Source organism: Anolis carolinensis, chromosome 3 (assembly GCF_035594765.1).
Source record: "Anolis carolinensis isolate JA03-04 chromosome 3, rAnoCar3.1.pri, whole genome shotgun sequence".
Taxonomy (NCBI): Eukaryota; Metazoa; Chordata; class Lepidosauria; order Squamata; family Dactyloidae; genus Anolis; species Anolis carolinensis.
The window spans coordinates 87,253,601-87,276,493 of NC_085843.1; the positions used below are offsets into that span (position 1 = coordinate 87,253,601).

At 41.6% G+C, this 22,893-nt stretch overlaps 1 protein-coding gene across 8 annotated transcripts in view; it reads left to right on the forward strand.

Annotated features, from left to right (window-relative positions):
• cfap47 (cilia and flagella associated protein 47) overlaps nucleotides 1-22,893 on the forward strand; it is a 411,656-nt gene that overhangs the window by 44,103 nt on the left and 344,660 nt on the right. For 7 of the 8 annotated variants that reach the window (XM_003218926.3, XM_062977173.1, XM_062977171.1 and 4 more), the window contains exons 19-21: nucleotides 14,397-14,474; nucleotides 16,009-16,153; nucleotides 17,139-17,236. In XM_003218926.3, coding sequence (XP_003218974.3) covers nucleotides 14,397-14,474; nucleotides 16,009-16,153; nucleotides 17,139-17,236 — 321 coding nt within the window. The remainder of the gene's footprint in view (nucleotides 1-14,396; nucleotides 14,475-16,008; nucleotides 16,154-17,138; nucleotides 17,237-22,893) is intronic. The other variant, XM_062977169.1, reaches the window with a different exon arrangement.

Below are 22,893 nucleotides of genomic sequence, written 5' to 3' on the forward strand. Positions count from 1 at the left end.
GTCAAAACGGCTCTCCAAGATGGCGCCAACGGCCAGGAACCTCTTTCCTCACCAAAGTCAAAAGAGCAAGATAAAGGTACCTACTCACAACCGATGGATCAACCTCCCTCAGCACCGCCACCAAGGCAGGCTGCTTATGAGGTGCAGGAAAATAAAAAAGGATCCTCTCCCGAACCTACGAGGTTTGAACAGCCAAAACAAACTTCTCCACAGATAATGACTGAACAACAAAGGCCAGATAAGGCAACGGGTTCGACACCCGCAATGCCCATCTTAGACGGTCCCGAGGCATACAACACAAGCCGGGACGGAGGTTTGCTTCTCCCTTGCCGGTCTCGAAGGAGGCACAGAAGCCCCTCCCGCCGCTCGCATCGCTCCCGAAGCTCCTCCCAGCACTCCAGAGGCTCACGTTGGAGCCAGAGTGCCTTAAAGCGCTACAAAGATAAGCGTCAAAACAAAAGCCCTCCCAATCGATCCCGCAGGCATAGAAGAGCTCGATACCGAGCCTCCTCTTCTGACAGCTGCAGCTCCAGCTCCAGCAGAAACTCCACCTCTTCCAGTTCGAGCCAGCATGTAAAAGAAAGAGGACGCAGAAGTGAGAGGAGGAGACAATCACCATGGAAACAGTGGGAACAAGTGCCCATAAACTACTATAACCACCCTGGAAACATGTGGCACATGGCTCCCAATGGCCAATATTATTATTTTGCCCCACCAGGAACTAGCATGCCACTTCCACAGGAAATAAATACATCACATCATAAGGAAGCAATATATCCACAAAAGAATATTTCCAGACAAAAAAATAAGATTCCTCCCCAGCAAGCACTACAGCCAGAGGAATTGAAAGTTAAAAAAGGAACTCAAAGAGAACCTATTATAGAGCACCACACCACACGTGCAGAGGAAACCAACATAAATTATATGCCCACTAACAACATAAATGTTGTAACATCATCAGCTATGGCAGGATTGGGAGTACCTCAACCTCCCTTACAACATATAGCTGAAGCATCACATACACAACATGTTGAAGTTCTGGACTCTGACTCAAGTGACAATACTGAATTAAATATTATTCAAAATACCAATCCTGAGACAGAATGTCTTTAACAACATCTGAGGAATTGCATAGTTTTTCATCATTAATGATTAGGATGTCTAAAGCCTTAGCATTACCAACTCCTAAGACTCCCAATACTGTGGATGATCCTCTATTCCCAGCAAACCAACAGAGACCACCAGCTCCCACAGTATTGCCAGTATTACCATTTTTTCTCCAACTGGCAGGCGCAAGCTCCCTCGCACCAGCGGCTATACTACCTGTGCCCAGATATGTCGAGAATATGTATAAACTGGACACTTCTTCAGCGGAATGGCTTGCACGCCCCCCAAAACCCAACTCAGTGGTTGCCGACGCAACACACGCAAAACGCTTAAGGAGACAAATACCTACACCACCGGATAAAGAAGGACGCAAAATAGACGCACTAGGAAGGAGAGTACATACTTCCGCTGCCCTATTTACAAAATTGGCTCATTATGGGGCTTATATGGGAGCATATCAATCCTTTCTGTGGTCTAAAATAGAGCCATTAATTGACTATTTACCTCCTGAGGAACAGAGAATGGCCAGAGCATTTCATCTAGAAGCAACATCCCTTGCAAAATTACAAAAAGATTTAGGTAAACATACGGCAGACTCTGCTGGTAAATTATTTGCAACGGCAACCTCAATAAGACGACATGGCTGGCTGCGTGCGTCAGCACTCTCAGAAGAAGGTCGTGCTGTTGCAGAGGACCTCCCAATGGACAATTTAGGTCTTTTTAATGCCACCACTGATGACAATCTCAAACATGGCCACGAAATGAGGCAAACAATGTTTAAGTACGGCAATCAACCAAATTATACTTACCAGCAGAGACAACGTTGGCAACCACCACAAGCACCCTATTTCAGGAGATTTGATAGGTCACAGGGAGGAAATTATAGTAAGTTTAGAAAGGCACCACAATTTAGATACCAATCACAAAGAAAACCTTACCTGCAAAGGGGTCAAACCACCGGCAAAACAAGAAACCAAAGTGGCCCCAAGCGTCGGCTTTAGCGAAATATCAAGAACAACAACTATGACTAAAACGTTATTTTATTGCCCGTTGGCAAGTTATAACCACTCATCAATAAGAACTTTAGAAACGAACTCGAGTTCACCTGTTTTTGGATTTAGATTAGCCCCTTTTATTTCAACATGGCGTCATATCACATCAGACAAATGGGTACTTAGAATTATAGAGTATGGTTACTTTATTGAATTCTTCAATAATCCCCCAGTCGGGATAATTCGCACTACAGATCCTTCCCGGGCACTATGGGAAGAGATACAAACCCTGCTAGATAAGGGAGCAATACGACGCCTTAGCCAAGACGAGTTACCTAGATGTTTTTTCTCAAGATATTTCTTAGTACCGAAGCGGGGAGGGGGCCGTAGACCCATTTTGGATTTAAGGGGGATAAATGCATATATTAATCCCAGAAAGTTTAGGATGGTTACGTTATCAAAGATTTTGCCTTTACTAAATAAAGGAATGTGGTTTGCAACGATTGACTTGAAAGATGCTTATTTCCATATTTCTATGCATCCAGAACATTCCAGGTTCTTGTCATTTATGATCGAAAGTCAAGCTTTTTGCTTTAATGTTCTCCCCTTTGGTCTGACAACAGCCCCAAGGGTGTTCACAAAATGCATGGCTGTTGTCGCGGCGGCCCTCCGACTACGAGGTGTCACAGTTTACCCTTATATTGATGACTGGTTAATAACATCTGATTCTCGTAATCAATTGTTAATCGATATTGGCATCACATTATTTCTTCTCCAGTCTTTAGGTCTCTTTGTGAACAAAGAGAAATCCCAATTGGAACCAACCCAATCAATCCAGTTTATTGGAGCCATTATAGATTCGGTATCACAGAAAGCATTTCTTCCAGAGGACCGTTTCCAAACTTTGAAAGACAATATTCAAAAAGTGATACTACAAAAACATATAACGGCCCGACAAATTCAAATAATTCTAGGTCATATGGCTTCGACAACAAGTGTAACACCACATGCCCGTTTACACATGAGAATCCTGCAGGCGTGGTTCCTCAGTACTTACAACCCCTTGGTTCACAACCACAATATAAGATTATCTTTCCCACTGGAGGTCCGCCAATCCCTATTCTGGTGGACCAATTCCAACAATGTTTGTGCGGGACTCCCTTTCAAACCATCAGACCCCACAATAACTCTAACTACAGATTCTTCCACACAAGGATGGGGTGCCCACACAGGAAACTTGACTGTACATGGAATTTGGACAAAAGAAGAAGCCAAAGAACACATAAATTACCTAGAACTACTTGCGGTCGATAAGGCGTTAAAAGCGTTCGAACCAGCACTCACAGGGCATGTAGTCCAGGTCATTACGGACAATACAACAACAAAGTATTACTTAAACAAACAAGGCGGAACACACTCACCTCAGCTTCTCCAGCTCTCAGTCCGTCTCTGGAACTGGTGTATCGAAAGGAATGTGGATTTGAGGGCAATTCATCTACCAGGAGAGCAAAACATCCTTGCGGACCAACTCAGCAGGACACCATTCACGGACCACGAGTGGTCCCTACACGAGAATGCAGTGAGGCAAATATTCAAATATTGGGGAGTCCCGACAGTGGACCTCTTCGCGGCACCGGAGAATACGAAATGCCCTCTGTACTATGCTCGCCAACCAGTGAATTGGAGGCTGGGTTGTCTGGGAGACGCATTTCTACAACCATGGAACGAAGATTTCCTTTATGCCTTTCCACCGATTCCCCTCCTCACGAGGGTAATATCCAAGTTGCAGAAGGACAATTCCAACTGTATCCTAATAACCCCTTGGTGGCCACGTCAACCATGGTTTTCAACTCTCCTAAAACTGTCCAGAGGGGAGTACTTTCGGATACCGACCCGCCCGGATCTCCTAACGAAGCAGGAAGGAATGGTTCAACATCCAGACGCACACCTTCTAAAATTGACAGCTTGGCGACTACGTCCAACACTGTAAACAAGGCAGTATCATCTTCAGTACAAAAGATCTTAATTGCTGCTCACAGATCATCGACAAAAAAATCATATACGTATAAATGGAAACGGTTTACAATATTTGCAGAGCAAAGAGGTGAACAACCTGAAACAGCACCATCCAATATTATTCTAGACTTCTTAGGCTCCCTGGCAGATGCAGGATTATCACTATCGTCGTTGAAATGTTACCTCGCGGCAATGTCCTGGTATAGGAGGAAAGCCGGTCTCCCATCGTGTTTTGCCGACCCATTAGTAGCTCTTTTTCTTCGAGGCTTCAGGAATTTAAGACCTTCAGTAACCCCTGTAGTACCATCTTGGAGTTTAGAATTAGTACTATCTTCTCTAACAAAACCCCCATTTGAACCAATGGCGACAGCAGAGTTAACTTACCTGACTTGGAAAACAGCATTCCTAGTAGCAATCACTTCTGCAAGAAGAGCAAGCGAATTGTGTGCTCTACGTTCGGATGCACCATACATCCGTTTTCATAAGGACAAAGTAGTCTTACGGACTGACATCGCATTCCTCCCTAAGGTAGCATCTAGATTTCATACATCACAGGAGATAGTGCTCCCAGCATTCTTTCAAAATCCAACATCAGACTTAGAGAAATCTCTCCATAGGTTGGACGTCCGAAGAGCACTTGCCTTTTACATTAATAGAACATCTGAAATTCGAAAGTCCCCAAGACTCTTTTTAAAATATCGGAAAGATGCTAGGGGTACTCCAGTTTCAACTCAGCGATTGTCAGCCTGGATAGTTGCCACGATTCATCAAGCATATAAGTCAACAGGTCGCGAGTTGCCAGAACATCTGAAGGGTCACTCTACGAGGTCTATGTCAACGTCCACAGCGTTCGTGAGAGGTGTCCCTTTGGAGGCGGTTTGTTGAGCAGCTGCCTGGGCTACCCCGTCGACATTCATCAGACATTATAAAGTTGATGCAGTGTCTCGAAAGGATGCAGAATTTGGAAGGGCAATACTTTTTTCTTCGGTGGCATGACTCCCACCATCCAAGGCTAATCTACCATATGTGCGTATTTCACAGTTGACCACGATGGAGAAAGAGAAGATTGCTTACCTGTAACCATGTTTCTCCGAGTGGTCACCTGTGAAATTCACACATCCCCGCCCATCCTCCCCGCTATAGTCATGCCTCTAACCTTACTGCTGTCACGGCAGGGGAACTGAGGCGGTTGCCCATTGCACGGGCTATATATAGGGAAGTGGGCGGGGCCTCGGCCAGATATGATCTAGAAAGCTCTAGAAGGTTCCGTAAGCTGTCAGCATAGCTGAGGGATACCATATGTGCGAATTTCACAGGTGACCACTCGGAGAAACATGGTTACAGGTAAGCAACCTTCTCTTTCCCTTTCCTCATCTGACTCTTGCTCCCGAGTTGACCTTTTAGTTCCTCTACTCTCTGTTAACCCATCTTCTTCCAGCATGGACTCCTCATCACTAGAGAACCCTTCAAACGTTTCTTCCTCAGACGGAGCCATAAGTATTTCCCGGACCCGCTTTGCTTGCTGTTCCTCATCAAGCACCTGCTCACCATTAGCCCTTTTTCTCCTGCTAGCAGTTCTACTAGTAGTAGTATTATTGCCCCCTGGCCCAACTACAATAGTGTCAGACTGTCCATTTGGATTATAGCGAATAATTTTAAAATCCAATCATTGATGGTAAGTACATTTTTTTGTTTCCAGACTTTGGCTAGAGCTAGTCTTGCCGCAGTCCCTTTTAAGAAAAGCAATTTATCTTGATTTTTGTTCAGTTTTATATTTGATATGCCCAGCAGATATGTTTCAGGTAGTAGAGGAAATTTTATTTGTATTATTTTTTGTGTTACTTTGTGTACGTTATTCCAATATTCTTTAATTTTTTTTACATTTCCACCATTGGTGAGAAAAGGTGCCTAATTCCTTTATTACACTTCCAACATTTGTGCGAAATATGCTTATTGAATTTAGCTAATTTGACTGGAGTGTAGTACCATCTAAAAACATCTTATGCCAGTTTTCTTGAATCTCTGTAGCTGTAGTATATTTTAGTTTTTTATTCCAAATTTCTTCCCATTGATTAATGTTTATGCTGTGTCCAGTGTCCTTAGCCCACTTTACTTGGCAGTTTTTTGATCTGTTCCTCTTCTGTTGACCATTGTAATAGTAACTGATATAATGTCTTGATGGTTGTTTTTTCTTTTTGCATTATCATTTCTCAGGGGCCTTGGTTTTGTATAAATCCTATTTTTGAATCTTCCTTGTAACATTGTATTATATGGTAATATTGAAACCAGGTTATCTTTGGATGTTCCTTCTTAAGTTCATAATGAGTCTTTATGGTATAGTCTTGATTGTCCGATTTTTTAAAGAATTTGTTTGTATGTAAGCCAATTTTCTGTTGCTAATTCTCTCTTATGTTTGGCTTCTATTGGTGATATCCAGCATTGGATTTTCATGTAGAACTTCGCTTTATATTTTTCCCACACTCTGATTAAAGAGGTACAAATATAGTGGTTACCAAAATTTTTCTTGGTTTTCCTTTTACTGTACCATAAATAGTTATGCTACCCTGAGTGTAAAGGTGATGGCGCACACGGTGGTGGGCCCTAATTCTTCTACCTCTGTTTCCTCTTTGGAACCTGCGGTGCAGGAATATCCTCTACCAGGGGTTGTGACGCCCCTGGCTGCGAGAGCACTGGAAACCAATACACCGAGGCCAATAAACAATCTAGTATCTTTATTAAGCAGAAGATATAGTTCATCAATAGACCTTTCAGGGAAGGTCAAATATAGTCCAGTAATAAATTGTCCAATATATAATATTAGAGTTTAAAGTTTGTAATCCAAAAACTGAAACACACTCAAACTTCCAAGCAGTTTGAGTGGGGAAATGTCCAAGTCTTTTTCTAAGTTCAAAAGCAAGTCCAAGGCAAGGATTGAGGACAAGGCTGGATACACGGCACGACTAGGCAAGGCTGGAATCACGGCAAGACAGGACAAGAAACATGGCTAGGCAAGGCACGGCAAGGCTGGAAGGTAGTGGACTTAAACGCAGTCCACACTTGGCTGGAAGCGAAGTTAATCCTCCAAACTGACACGTTGACTCCGCACTGGCTAGCCAGCGCACAGAACTTTTAAGAACTTCGAATCTTCCCTTGGAACAGGTGTCTCCACTGCTCTTTTCCCAAGGGAAAAGAGCTAGAACAACATCTTGACCAGATGCAATCCTCCCTTAGAGTTCTCAGGGGAAAATAGGTTAATCAGCAGATTCCCTTGCTGCTAATCGCGTGCTTCGTCTTTGTCCAGCTTTCTCCTGTCTGTTCGTTTGTACAAACATTTTCCTATCAAAGGGAGGAGAGCTGGGAAGAGAAGACTTCGTTTCAAGGCCCTTTTTAATGAACACTGAACTAGAATTGTCAATAGGGAACATCTGGAATGGGGCAGAGTCTTGCTGAATTGGCACTAAACCTGTTTCCTCATCGCTGTTGTCCACAATGGAGTCAGGTTCACGGCCCAAGGGTTGTTGGGACATCACAGGGGTGCATTTTAGTTGTGGCTCATGCTTGGCGGAGTTTGCCCAAGCATGGCAACAAATCACCATGGAAACGTGGGTCCTAAGCATAGTACAGCATGGTTATGGGCTTGCGTTTCTTTCATTACCAAAGACTGGCTACGTGAAGGCTACACAGCCATCTGATGTTCTCTGGCAAGAGATTCATGCTTTATTAAATAAAGGGGCAATTGTCCCATTGTACCCAGATTTCTTGTCTGAAACTTTTTTCTCTCGGTACTTTTTAGTCCCCAAGAAGGACGGCGGTCAGCGTCCTATCCTGGATTTGAGAGAGTTGAATGAATATATCTATTCCTGCACTTTTCAAATGGTGACCTTATCTACTATCCCCCCCTCTCTTACCTGAACGGGTGTGGTTCACCACCATAGATCTCCAGGATGCGTACTTTCACATTCCTATTGCACCCCATTATCATAAATATCTTTCATTTATGATACGCGACCATGCTTTTTCCATTCGGTTCACCCTTTCCCTTCTCCAGTACCTGGGTCTAGTGGTCAGTGGGGACAAGTCCCACCTTCAACCATGACAATGCATTCAGTTCATCGGAGCCTGTCTGGATTCCCTCACAGGCAGAGCCTACTTGCCAGTGGACCGCTTTTAATCCCTTCAGAAGGCCCTCAGCGAGGCCTGTCATTCTTCATGCATACAGGCCAAGTGTGTCCAGTATCTATTGGGGTATATGGCATCCACAACATCAGTCATGGAGTACGCTCAGCTCATGATGCAGCCGTTACAGGCATGGTTTCTTCAAACCTTCAACGCTCCCTGCGTTGGTGGATGGTTCGTGCAAAAGTATGCAGTGGAATGCCCTTTCGTCCTCGTGGGCCATGAAGAATGATAACAACAGATGCTTCTCTGCACGGGTGGGGAGTGCATTCCGGATCGCTCACTGTCTAGGACCAGTGGTCCCTACAGGACTCCTAATCCCACATCAATTTCCTGGAACTTCTGGTGCTCTTCAAAGGGCTTCAGATGTTCAAGGATGTCCTCCCCAACCGAATGGTGCAAGTTAGGACAGACAATACTGCAGTCCTGTGGTATGTCAACAAACAAGGAGGGATACGCTCCCGCTCCCTCCTTCGGTTGACCATCCAGGTTTGGGAATGGTGTATCCAGCATTCATCTTGTGGCAATCCATGTCCCAGGACAGGACAACACCTTGGCCGACAACCTGAGCAGGGTGTCACTGAGCAGCCACAAGTGGTCGCTACACCAAGTGGAAGTGGACCGGCCTTTTTAGGAATGGGGTCAGCCGATCATCGATCTATTTGCATCGGAGGACAACACCAAGTGTTACCTATACTGTGCCCGGTCGCATTGTAACCCTGGGACCGGGAATATCTGGGACACCTTCCTCTATAAGTGTTCAAACGATATTAGAAGCAGCACATCGTCCCTCCACAAAGCGTTCATATGAGCGTTCATATGAGCACAAGTGGGACAAATTTTTCTCTTTTGTGAACCAGCGGGGCTGTGATCCTCTCACAGCACCCACACCAGTATTGTTGGACTTTCTGGCTTCCCTTGCGGGTAGACGTTTGGCCCTGTCATCTCTAAAATAGTTATTTAGCATATAGGAAGAAGGAAGGTCTTCCTTCAGTGTTCCAGGACCCCATGATACAACTTCTTCTACGGGGGTATAAGAACATCAATCCTCCCAGGGTGTTACCTACACCTGCCTGGGATCTCCAACTTGTCCTCTCTACACTCGCGAAGCTACCATTTGAGCCGCTGGCCACAGCAGAACTATGCCATCTTTCATGGAAGACGGCTTTTTTGGTGGCCATAACATCAGCACGGAGAGCTAGTGAGCTCTGTGCTTTGCGGGCAGATGCTCCTTACATGCGATTTCACGCCGACAAGGTGGTACTAAGGACAGATATTTCCTTCCTTCCAAAAGTTGCCTTGTCATTTCATAATACGCAGGATATAGTTTTACCAGCTTTATTTCTAGCTCCAACAACTCCTCTAGAGTGCTCTCTTCACCTCCTTGATGTCCGCAGGGCATTATCATACTATCTCGAAAGAATGAAAGACGCCAGGAAGTCACCTAGACCTTTCCTTCACTATCGCATGTCATCCCAAGGAATACCCATCTCCTCTCAAAGGCTATCAGCCTGGGTTGTGGCTACGATAAAGCTTGCCTACCAGTTGAATGGCAAAGAGCCTCTATTTCAGGTGAAGGGCCACTCCACAAGAGCTTACCATCAGGGCATAGCTTTGGAGGATGTCTGTTGTGCAGCCGTATGGGCCACGCCATTGACCTTTGTCACACATTACAAGATGGACCTCCAATCCAAGCGGCATGCAGCGTTTGGCAGAGCGTTCTTGTTTTTGGCAGTGGCATGACGCCCACCGGCCATGGTGAGTAGCTTCCTAGTCTACTATGTATGCTGATTCCACAGACACCACGAAGGAGAAAGATGGGTTGCTTACCTGTAACCATGTTTCTTCGAGTGGTTATCTGTGGAATCTGCACATCCCCGCCCATCCTCCCTGCTGAATGTCATGTTGCTTTTAGCTGCTGCCGGCGGCGGCGGGAACTGTGGCTACATCCTCAACTGGGCCTTATATGCCTCATGCGGAAGACGGCGGGGCTTAGCCAAAGCTTCACAGCTGAGAGTTTCCGAAAGTATTGCTTAGGCATCAATACCATATGTGCGGATTCCACAGATAACCACTCAAAGAAACATTGTTACAGGTAAGCAACCCATCTTTCTCAGGCTACTGCTTATTATTTTCCCTCCTCTCCTCCTCTTTCTCTTCCCGTGACTTAGTCCTCCAATCCTTATGCTTCCAAACTTCCTGTCTCTCTAGCTTCTCTTTTCAGTGTTCCAATTGTTTATGAAGACAAGCCTCTAGACATAACAAGAAGTCCCCAAGGTCATGATGACGGATTTTAAGTGTACGATCGGTCGTCAGCTGCTTCCCCCTCTTTCTCCCTCCTCCTCCTCCTCCTCCAGCCTCTTCTCTCCTCTCCACCTTGCGCCCCCCACTTTCCTTACCTCCGCGTCTTGAGTTTTCTTTAAGTTTTCAATCCCTCGTATTGTCACTGTTTATGTCCTTATCAGTTCAATAAAACCAATTTTCCTCAGAGGTCAATGTTTTATTTCATTAGCATTCTTTCTTTAAAGTTCTTCTTGCAAATCAATGTTGGTGGCAAGTGGCCTTTAGGGAGTCTGTCAACTCCTGTGCCTGGGATTCAAGCTGCCCTTCTGTGCACACTGCTGCTGGGCATCTTTGGGAACATCTCCTTGAGGGAGGCGCCCTCTTCAACACTGTCGGCCGGTTGTGCACCTCTCGGGCCTCGATCTGCCACAGAGAGGAGGGGGAGAATGCCACCCTAGCTCAGAATCCTGGCTGTCCCCATGGAGCGCCTTGGGGACACGTCTGCCACGATGCAGCCACCAACTGTAGGTCTTACATTTGATCATTCTTTAAAGGATTCAGGGCACATCCAAACAGCTTGCAAAATGCATGAGCTCCCATGTTTTCACCTGAGGTGACCAAATGATGCCTCAGGTAAAAGCGAATTAATTTGGCACCTAGAAATACTTGGGTGTTTCAGAAGACCTGGTTCTTTCCAGCTGTGGGCCCTGTGTGGATTGGGCCAGGGGATCGCATTGCATGACATCTGGGCCCAATCCACACAGCTGTCTTGGGATCTCTGGGCTCCTGGAGCCCGGAAATCCCAATACAGCCCCCACCCTTTTGCCAAAACCCTTTTTAAAGCCTTAAAAAGTAAAAATGACTTATACGACTGCCATTATCCTTCTTCCGGCCCTTCTCCTGGCATGACATTTCTACATATCAGGAGAGGGCCGGCAGCAGGGTAATGGTAGCCAGATAAATAATAGTTACTTTTAAAAGCTTTTCTGGGTGATTTTTGTTGGTGTCTGGATGCCCTGCCGGAAGGTCCAGCAGGGAATCTGCCCCCCCCCCCCCAATGGGTTTTTTTTGCTGGTTGGGGACAAAAGTCTGGACCGGACTTTTCCCCTGTGTAGAACCAGCTTCAGGCATGCATTATCTCCACTGAAATCCTACAGGGGATAGCTTATGCATTTCTTACGAAATGCTTCTATAATTTTGCTGTTTCAGAAACATACAACAAAACTAAGAAAACAAATAGCAATGGCAATAAAACAACCAGGCAAAAACAGTATAATGGATTAATTAGAGAAGAATCAAAATAAAAGTAATAGGATAAATAGGGAGTATTTCATTTGCAAACTAACTCACTCTTGTGATTTTAAGAAGTTTCTGACTCGTGGCAATCCCAAGGCAACCCTATCATGGGGCTTTCTTGGCAAGATGTGTTCAGAAGGTGGTTGCTTTCCTCTGAGGTTGAGAGAGTGACTTTCCCAAAGTTACACACTGGTTTCTATGGCTGACTGGAAATTCAAACCCTATTCTCCAAATCATAATCCAACACTCAAACATCACATCATCACACATCACACTCTTCAATCCACTTTACCTCCATCAAAAAGCCTCTCAAAACTTGCCTTTATACATAGCAGAATCTACTTTGGAGGAGGTCTCAGAACTGGTACAATAACCAAATGGTCCAATACCTTTGATGATGACAAGGGACTGAATATAAAGATTTGTGAGCAGAATTCAATGCATCAGAACAGATAACTTTGAATCGAAATGGATGAAAGGGAATTAGTTTTCATTGTTTTTGGTTTTTCCCCACATTCTTTGCAAATTTGTTGAAGAGAATTGAGGAACCCACCGTATTAAATGCAATTTAGAGGAAAGGGTCTGATTGGGAAAATCATAAAAAAGGCGATCCCAACAAGGTTTTTTCTGGATGTGCCTTTCGCTTGGCATGTTTCTTCCTTTCTTCCTCTATTCATGGCTTCTCAAAATCCACAGCACTGTTGGTAACAACTGATCACCAGTTAGAATGCTCGAGGGCCAGGCCTTCCCAGTTCTCGGTGTTCATTCCACATTTTTTGTGGTTAGCTTTAAAGCCATCTTTAAGACCCTTTTGCTGTCCACTGACATTCCATTTTCCATTCTTGAGCTGAGAGTAAAGTAACTGTTTTGGGAGATGATGATTAGGCATTCGGACAATGTAATAAAATAATTGCTTCAATTCTGGTGGTCTTTGCTTCTTCCAGAATTCTGACTTTTGTCCGCCTGTCTTCCCAAGAGATTTCCAGGATTTTTAGAAGGCAGTGCTGTTAGAATTGTTCCAGAAGCCGAGAATGATGTTTGTAGACCGTTCATGTTTCACAGGCGTACAACAGGGAGGATAATTACTTTATAATCAAGCATTTTGGTAGTCCTTCGAATGTTCTGATCCTCAAATGCTGTCTGTTCATTCGAAAAATGCTGCACTCACAGAGCTCAGATGGTGTTGTATTTCAGCATCCATATCAACATTTGTGAAGAGGTGTCTGTCTAGATAGTGGAAATGGTCAGCATTTTCTAGTGTTAGACCATTAAGCTTTATTTCTGGCATTGCAGAGGGATTGTTTGGGGCCTAGTAGAGCACTTTGGTTTTCTCGATGTTAAGTGAGAGGCCAAACTTTTCATATGCTTCTACAATGGTGTTTAAAGTGGATTGCAGGTCTTTTTCTGAATGAGCACAGATTACATTATTGTCAGCCTAATGGAGTTCTATAACAGAAGTTTTTGTGACCTTACTTTTGACCTGCTTGCCATCTGTCCGATAGGTTGGGCAATAATGCACCCCTGTTTGACACCTGAACCCACCTTAAACGGGTCACTTTGGGAGCTATTGGTGTCCAAGCCTATTACCATCATATTTTCATGGAGGAGACACAGGTTGTTCATAAATTTATCAGAGCATCTGATTTTCAGGAGGATGGTCCAGAATGGTGATAATAATGTCCTTGAAGTCTGCTGGGATTTTCCCAATCACCCACATTTTTTCAGTGTGTCTTCAAAAGGTAGAGTCTTGATAAGTGACTATAGAGACCCATTCTGGATCTGCATGGTCTTTGGCAGTGAGAACATAGATTTCCAGATGGAAGGTGGTCCTGACAAGAGTTCGCTTGAGGTGCCTTTCTCTTGGTACATTTCTCCCTATTTGTACCTCTTCAAAATCCACAGTACTATGATAACAGCTGACCTTCAGTGAGAATGCTCAAGTGCCAGGGCTTCCCAGTTCTCAGTGTTGGTTCCCTATTTTTTAAAGTTTGCTTTAAGCTCATCTTTAAATATCTTTTGCTGTCCACCGACATTCCATTTTCCATTCTTGAGCTAAGAGTAAAGTGACTGCTTTGGGAGATGGTGATTGGGCATTTGGGCAACGTGGCCGGTCCAGTGAAATTGATGGTGGAAAATAATTGCTTCAGTAGTTATCCTTTGGGAAGTATTTTAATATCTGTGACTTCATGTTTGACCACCAGTCTTCACAAGAGATTTGTAGGATTTTTCAAAGGCAAAGATATTACTATTTTACTAAGAGTTTCTCTTAATGTTCATTTGAACCATTCTTATATTTCATAATGGTATTTACTATACATGATCATATAAAGGTCCCAAGAACACCTATAACTTGCACTGTGTGTTTTCCTCCTAATTATTATCAGTATAAAATATCATATATGAATTTGTAATTAACTGTGTTGTCTTTTTAGTAATAGTAGTATCTTAACTTCTACATGAGACAATATTCAAGTGCGAGGTACTTGCAAATTTAATCAATCTTTTCTCTCTCTTTCCCTTAATTAGGTGGCAGTACAGAACACAAAAACCTTGGAACTTAGGATTGGTGGATCTGTAGGGGTTCCTGACATCGATGTCAGTGTGGTAATTATCCAACATTCTTGATGACATCTATTTTAGGTTTATGAGGTTTGAAACAGTAGATTTTATATCTCTTGCAAGTCATATAAGTGTAGATGTATTCACCTGAATTATTTTGGTGAGGACATATTGAAAGAATTGCTTCAGCATGACTACAATTAGAAAAATCCCATTGACAGAATGATTCTACTTTAATTAAAACTGACAATAAGATTCAACTTTTAATTCTAGTAGGGGATAGGTAAGATAGCTCTTATATATACATTCGGAAACAAATGGTGGTTCATGGAAAAATCTTCCCATCGTGATACTTCTAGAGATATTGGTAGGAATTTTGCTGAACATCTCTGACCTTGGGATTCAATAAAAACTTTGATAGCTAATAAGAGCTTGTATCAGTTGAGAGACAAGCTTTTGTTGTTATTGCATTCTTCTTCAGTTCAGCTTAAACCCCAGGTTCCAGCACATCTCTTGGGTAAAGCTGGCAAAGCTTGAAAAGATAGCCAGCATTTGTGGGAGGCTGGTATTCCTGAGTTTCATCTCATAGCTTAACCTACAGATTCTCACAAGGTTTACAGATGTTGTTATTGATCTCAATTTTATCCAGATAAGACAATATGGACAGTCATTAGAATTTTAGGTCACGCTATAGCAGTAAGAGGAGGAGCAAAAGTACATGGGAGTTTTCTACTATGCAGGATTATTGAGACAAAAGTGTCATGTGCATGTAAATTTACCTTGTAAATGAAGAATAATCACACTAGTAAGTGTTGTTAGTCAATTCAACCTGTATAACTAAAGTTAAAACCAGCCACTCAGACTTCTGGATTTAACTATAGTTGTAGTTGTAGTTTGCCATCCCACTCCTCCAGGCTTTTCAAAGCCTGAAGAAGTAAGATGGCTGTGGAGACTCACAGGCCCAATGCCCTAATAGACCTGGGCCTTTCAGAAAGGCCTGGATGTAATGGGGTTTCTAATTAATTCGTTTTTATCTGAGGTGTTGTTTGGAAGCTAAACCATATCCAGAGAAGGCTAACTAAAATTATCAAAGTTTTGGAAGCCAAGCTCTATGAGGAGTGGCGTGGGGAGCTTGGTGTGTTTAGCTTAGTGTTTTTTTTTTCATCATGGATACTCAAATAAGACATCCATATAACATTTGTTTAGCCTGAAAAAACCTAGCTATTTGCAAAAAATGTCCTGCCTTCTAGTTGATTTATATTAATATATACATTGGATAAGGAAGAGTGTTTATTAAATTTATCTTTCAAAGGCACAAAACTAATGAAATCGATAGCACAGTATGATTTTTTTAACAGTATTGTGTACAATATAGTCAAATATTTTACACATATATCTAGATGTGAGTGACTCAAAATTGTTGGTAACATGATACAGTGAATAGAGTTGTTCTTTTAAAAGAGTTTTTACATATTCTGTTCAAAATATTTGATCCCTCCTTCGACTTGCATTTCTTAGTACAGCTAATTGCATTTGTCATCGTTATTTAAGTGATTCTTGTGTTTTCTTTTTTATATAGCAATCCTTTACCTTTCCTGGTGTGTATGTTGGCTCATCCCAAGAAATTCCCTTTTTTATTCGGAATAAAGGAAAAACCCATGCCATGGTGACAGTGGATTTATCCAACCATGATGTCTTTAAACTACATTTTGCTCTTCGGCCAGGTATTTATTTAGTTTTTGTTCTCTGGAATATTTTTTGTAATGGATTACTTGGTTAACCAAATGACGTTCTTCCTATAGTAAAATGGCTGAATTTTAAGTAAGTAAGCCCAAAGTTTCAGGAAACTATTTTATGAATGAAATAATGGTAAAAATAGTTTGACAGTGACTTGTTCTGCCATAGACATGGTGACTGGGATCCTATTCAGGCACTCTTTCAATATCAGAATAAAAAAGACCAGAATTAAGAAAGTAAGATTTTTTTTAAAAAAGTGCAATTTCAGGCCATATATAGATGTATCTTCAGAAAGTTATAATTATTTAAGTTGTTCATTGTGGTGAAAATAAGGGTGAGGTGGATTTAGCTTTGTCCATGTACTTTTAATCTACCCGTTCTACAACATAGCAACATCAAACAGAACAGTATGCAGAACAAGACAAGTTAACCAGAAACTATGTCCATGTAGGTAGACTTTAGCAATTTCGAAGAAGTTGAACGTTATAGAACCACGTAGCATTCATGATTTGTTGGCTTAGTGAACTTGGAAGTGCTTTAAAGGACCACTTATGTCAAGATCGCTTAAGATTGTTTACTCCATTATTGCCCACAAGCATAATTCCTGTTGATATACCACAGGGGATATTCTTGTTCTGCTTTTGATGGCAGAGATAGTTTTATGATAGCTGAACAAGAAAGTCTGTGAATACATATAAATATTAGCAGTGGTACTATTCACAAACATTGTAGTCTTTGAGGGCACTTAGGACTCATTCTAAACATGCTTGTTTGGGAACATATCCCAGTTACTTTAATACTTACTGCAACAGCATCTGGATGTTGGGTTAGAAGATTTAGAGATATGTTTTTGGGTGATGTGCATAAAAAGATCAGTTTTGGGGTGGACATTGCAGCCATTTGCTGAATTATTTTGAGCCTTTCCATCCTTCTTGAAGTAACTCATTGACAATAAATATAACTCTTTTCCAGAAGATGAACAACATATACCGGAACAGCCTTCTCTGTATTCCACAATCATAGATGCAAATGCATCTTTGGAATGTTCACTGATTTTTACACCAAAAGAGGTAAATATTTGAGATAATACTATTTTCACCAATCTTTTTCGTCATTTGGGAAAATCATTTGCTTTTATCCTGTTTACAAAAACCAGCATGTCACCCTTATCACAAAATTGCTATGCATCAGCCTGTATGGCATGGAAGCTTATTCTCCATAATATTACTTTTAATAGCAAGTAATTGAGTGACTTGGAAATAAAATAGATCTACCATATAATATAAAGATTTATATATAGATCTATGCATATTCTTAAATATATGTAAGGTGTTCCCTCACTTATTGTGGGGGTTACATTCCAAGACCACCCGCGAAAAGTGAAAATCCATGAAGTAGGGACGCTATATTTGTGTTGTTTACAATCTCACTGGCAAGTAGCGTTTCTGTCCCCTCCTCGCCTCTCAAGCACTCGCATGCCTTGTGAGGTGAAAACAAAGCTGCTTCGGTCTCCTTTTCTCTCCCTTCGGCTCCTTCCTTCCTTCCTTCCTTAGGCTTCTCCTTAGGAAGGAAGTAGAGAGAAGGATTTCTAATATTATTTTATGATTTATACTAATATTTGAGTGTTTATTTAAAAACCACAAAACAGCAAGAGCACGAAAAGCGAACCGCGAAGTGAGGGAACACTGTATATATTTTAAAACTCAAAACTGTTTGACAAGAATCTGTGAGCATATGAATGTTGATGGCAAGTATGCCCTTCCCCCTGACTTTTGATGCGTAGCACTATCTTGTTTCAGGGACAAATAGTCTACCATATACATATACAGTGAAACCTCAACTGTAAGTTTTTTGATATATGAGCCACTGCTTGGTTTGTTTTTTTTTGCTTCGAGATATAAGCAGAGATCCAAGTTACAAGCTAGCGTGAGAGGTGGCGCTAGCGCAAAAGCACACCACCTGCCATCTTAACCAGGGCTTCAGGGGCAAGCTCCTTGCTCTTGTCCATTTTGGAAGATTGCTCTTGCCTGCTTTGAAGGATTTATAAGTAAGAGCTGGATATTTTAATCATTATTAAGTGGATCTTTTTCAGTGAATTCATCCTCAAAAAGGCTGGCTGGGCAGTGGTGGCCTGCTGTGGCTGGTACCCAAGGGGCCCAACTAGGGTGTTATGCATGTAGTGCTAGTGAGATGTGCTGTTTCCTGCTTAGATGACCCACTCTGCTTTATTTTTAGACATTATTTCTTTTTTATAAAGTACATTTTAAAATTTAAAAACATGTAACAAAATGGTGTGGTTCTTTGGGGGGTCAAAACAGATGAATAGCATTTCAATGCGGAAATTTCCTTTGAGATAGGAGCTCAGTCACAGAACAAATTAAACTTTCAAGTTAAGGTATCACTGTGTACTCATGTATAAATCAATCTCAATTATAAGCAGGTTTGGGGGCCAAAATTATTCATTTTGATATGATCTGTGGATAAGTGAGGTCATTCTAGAGAGAGGGGAAAGCACCAGTGGTGCATCAGAAGCCCAGCTGCTCCTGGCTGCCACTGCCATTTCCCCACCCAGGCATTCCAAAAGTCCAGAAGTGGCACCATGGAAAAGAGAATAGAGAATAGAGAAAGTGTATTCCAAGGTTATTATTGAAGTGGAAGTGATCACAAATTATTACCGGGTTTTAAACCAGCAACATATATTTTGGCTAAATGAGGCAGCACAGCTCACTTTCCAGGTGACCCATGTTTTCTAGACCCTTCCAGGTGTGTGATTCTTTTTCTATACATTTCCCCTAATAGGCTAGTCTGTTTCTAACCCACAAAAAATGATCTAAGGACAGTAGGTAACTCACACACTGTGTGTTGCTTACTGCAATCTCAGTAATGGCATAGATCAGTGCTTCTCATATTTTGAAGCGTGTCCTGCTTGTAAAGGGAGGAGACAACAATGAATCTACCCTTAGGAAGGGAAATTCACTTCTGGAAGAGTTATCATGGGGAAAATGTGCTTCAGATGAAGCTTTCTCACCAATCCTTGTTTCCAAAACAAGCCAAATTATTCAAAATCCAATTATCATGGGAACAGAAAGTGTGGCAAAATCTTCTGAACAGGGGCGCAGGCAGCAAAAGAAACATCACTGGGGTGTTTGCCCTTCTCTCTGATATATATATATATATATATATATATATATATATATATATATATATGTGTGTGTGTGTGTGTGTGTGTGTGTGTGTGTGTGTGTGTGTGTGTGTGGTTACACTGAAAAAATATACCTGTTTCAGCTTACAAACAAATTCAACTTAAGAACAGATCTACAAAACCTATCTTGTTTGTAACTTGTGGACTGCCTGTATAGGGATGCAATATGATTTAAACAACATATCTAAGGGGAAAGGTTGGGAGTGAGCTTTTATTAAAAGGACTAAACTAACACAGTTATTTCAGTGTAGATGGGAGAAAAGTCACTAGAAAGTATAAAATGTTTGTTTTATCTACTTGGAGACATCTTAGGTTCCACCACTGTTTAAAATGCACTGGTTCTAATAACTTAGAATTAGGCCACAATGCTTAAAATTTCTTTCAAAAATGCTGGTGAAATGTTGCTGGAGTTATATAGTGGGCCTGTGATATACTCTGGAGGTTGATTCCAGGACCCCCCTCCCATGGATACACAAATCAGCAGATACTGAAGTCCCATGATTTACAGTTGTGTAGTAAAATTGTGTCCCTTAAGTCAAATGTCAAAATCAAGGTTTGTTTTTTGAATTTTTTTGAAGCCATGGATGGTGGAATCTGTGGATACCGAGGTCTTGACTGTATGTTGCATAAGCTGCCACAAAAATATAGAATCTAATAATAGGTATAGTACATTTTCTGTGTTTTTGTCAGATCCCTCGAGTTAAACTGTTCATTTTCAAGAGCGTTAAGTTAGAACAGTTTTTTATGGATATAATTTTCCAATTTAAAATAATCATAAATATTCAGTAATCTTCTTTAAAAATGCAGTTTCCCCATGAGCAAAAGCTGCCAATTAAAATGAAAACCAGAGAAGTACTGTCTGCAGTTGTTTATTTAGATTTCACTTAATTGCAGGCATATTTTAAGGAGTACATTCTAATCCCGGTGCAACTTTTAAAACAAAGGTGATCTTTACTGCGATGTGTAATAAAATTTTCTTGGTTAAACACGTGATAAGGGATGTGTGGGTTGGGGTGGATTTTGTTTTGGAAACAGGAGCTTTTCTTCTTTTCAGATAATAATTTTTGCACTAAAAATTCAAACCATACAAAAATTTCCTAGCATGCTGTAAATCCTTTGTTATTGTTGTGTGTCTTAAACTTGAACCATGAGGGCTCTATCATAGGATTTTCTTGACAGGATTTAGTTAGAGGAGATTATTACCCATTGCTTTCTTCTAGGTGGACAGAGTTACCCAGGGTCATCCAGTGGGTTACATGTTGTCATTGTTGCTATTCCTTCACTATTCTAAATATTTAAACAATTAATGATAATCATTTAATTTATTGTTTAGAGCTGTTGGCCATTACAGTAAAACAAATAAACACAATATAGAAGTACTATGTGTCACTTGGATTTTTAAATACACTCTGACTGTATGCGTCAGGAGCTCAAAGTATGAAGACAAGGACATTGGAGAGTTCCACGAAACAACTCAAAATTTGCTTCTCTGTACAAGTGCTACAGCATATGAAAAGCTCTTTTGATCCTTCCTCAAAAAGAGCATCATGATATTTTGTTCTGAACTTTTTATACTCTTTGAAAAATAATAGGACAGAAAGCTTAGAGAATTATATAATGGTCGAAATAGAAGGTATTTTGAAAACCAAAGAATTTGCCCTGTCCTTGTCAGTACAATGTTAAAACTAGTGAGTTTGCAGTTTTACAAACTATTTTAAACAGAGTCAAACCCCACTTGAGCCTTGAAATACATAAATCATTTCTTAATTATTTTCTTTAGAGCAGTGGTTCTTAACCTTTTCTTTAACATACATGCCATTTCAATATTTTTGTTGCCTCAGACCATCAAGTATATATTCATAAATATATAAATCTTAAAAGTATTTCAAAAATATCCCAGGCTGAGCTGACTAATCCTATATCTTTGCTGTTTAGATCCCTCTTCTGCACTTCTTGGCCACTAAATGTGTAATTAGTAGTTCAACTGGTGCAAGGAGTTGGGACTTTGTTTGCGGGGGTGTATATGTGTATGCATGAGATGTGGAGGGATCAAACTTGCTTTTTGTTTCTTCACTCCAAATGCTGCTCTAACATGCATTGGGGGTGGGTTTTCTTGAAGGCAGAGCTACACACATGCCACTCTGTTTGTCTGAGTGTGTGTAATATACTCTCTCAGTCACAGACATCCAAACTGTAGCTCCATCTCCTCTGGAACTCTTGTGCTTACTCCCGCTGCCACTGGTTATGCCAGCCAACTGGCCAGCCACTTGCCATCTCCCTTCACCTCCAATTCAACACACACTGGCAGCCCAAAAGTCTGTCATTCTACACAACATTATTTCTCTGCTGTGGTTGGAGAGCAGTGAGTGTGTATATGCTTGTGGGGGGCACACACACAGTGAGAGGTAGACAGAGAGAGCAGCACCTGAGAGCATCAGTCCCACAGCCAAGCATGGATTCGAGAGGCCTTTACGATGTATGCTGATGAAGCTTGCCTACATTTTGCTCAAGGACAGGTTCTGAAAGGAGGAAGGTTGGAGGGGATCCAAACACTAAGTGAGTGAGGAAGGACACCTGGTTGGAGCTGCAGGGACTGGTTTGGCCAATTTGTCTTTGCTACAGGGCTGTCTTCTTGGGTTTTTCTTCTGAGTTCCTGGGGGAAACAGCCAAGGCAAGGAGATGGGAAGGTGGGCGCAAGAGAGGGAGAGTGAGCAGGCAGAGCTGTGCTGTTTCTGCTTGGGCTGATGGGAGAGATGGAAATCTTTCTTTCCTCCCTCTCACTTCCACTCTTTACTTTTTAGCATAGGGTTGAGTCCAAGAGGCCTTAGGTGGGTGAAAGGGGAATGCTCACACAGCAGAAAAGTCTATAGAAAGTGGTTTGGATGCTCAGCTTCCTGCCATTCTTCTCTTTGTTTGCACCCAGGCTGTGCCAAGTCATATGAAGTTGCTTCATTCTCCTCCTACTCTTCCCATCCCAGGGCTTTTCAGCCTTCTACCTGAGAGCTGATCCAAGTAAATGGGATGATGGGTTTATTTTTTTAGAAGAACTTTAAGGACAAGAGATGTATCCTGGAAATATTGTTATGATGGATGTCTTCCTCCCTCCCTCCATTTCATTCTTTCAGCTGTGAAATTTATTTTCTTTGGGTTAAACAATATTTTTGCATGCATGTTTAACTAGTATTGGTTGATGAAACTTATCAGATCTAATAACAAAAGCTCATGAAATGTATTTCTTTTGTTACCCTGAATTTTATTGTTTAGATTTTTACCCTACCTCCCTAGTCTAAAAACTATTATTTTCTGTGTTGGTCTTTTATATGCCAGTGTTTTCTGTCAGCTCAAATATTAACCACATTTTAAGTTGCAGTTCATGATGCATACATCAGATATGGATTAAGGTTGTTTTTGGATAGAAAGATGTCTGTCCTAGTTTTGTAAGAAATGTTATGAACAAGATGAAAGAAAATAATATTTAGTGTCATTTAGTATTTAGATGAAATCCTTTTATATCATGACTGCAGA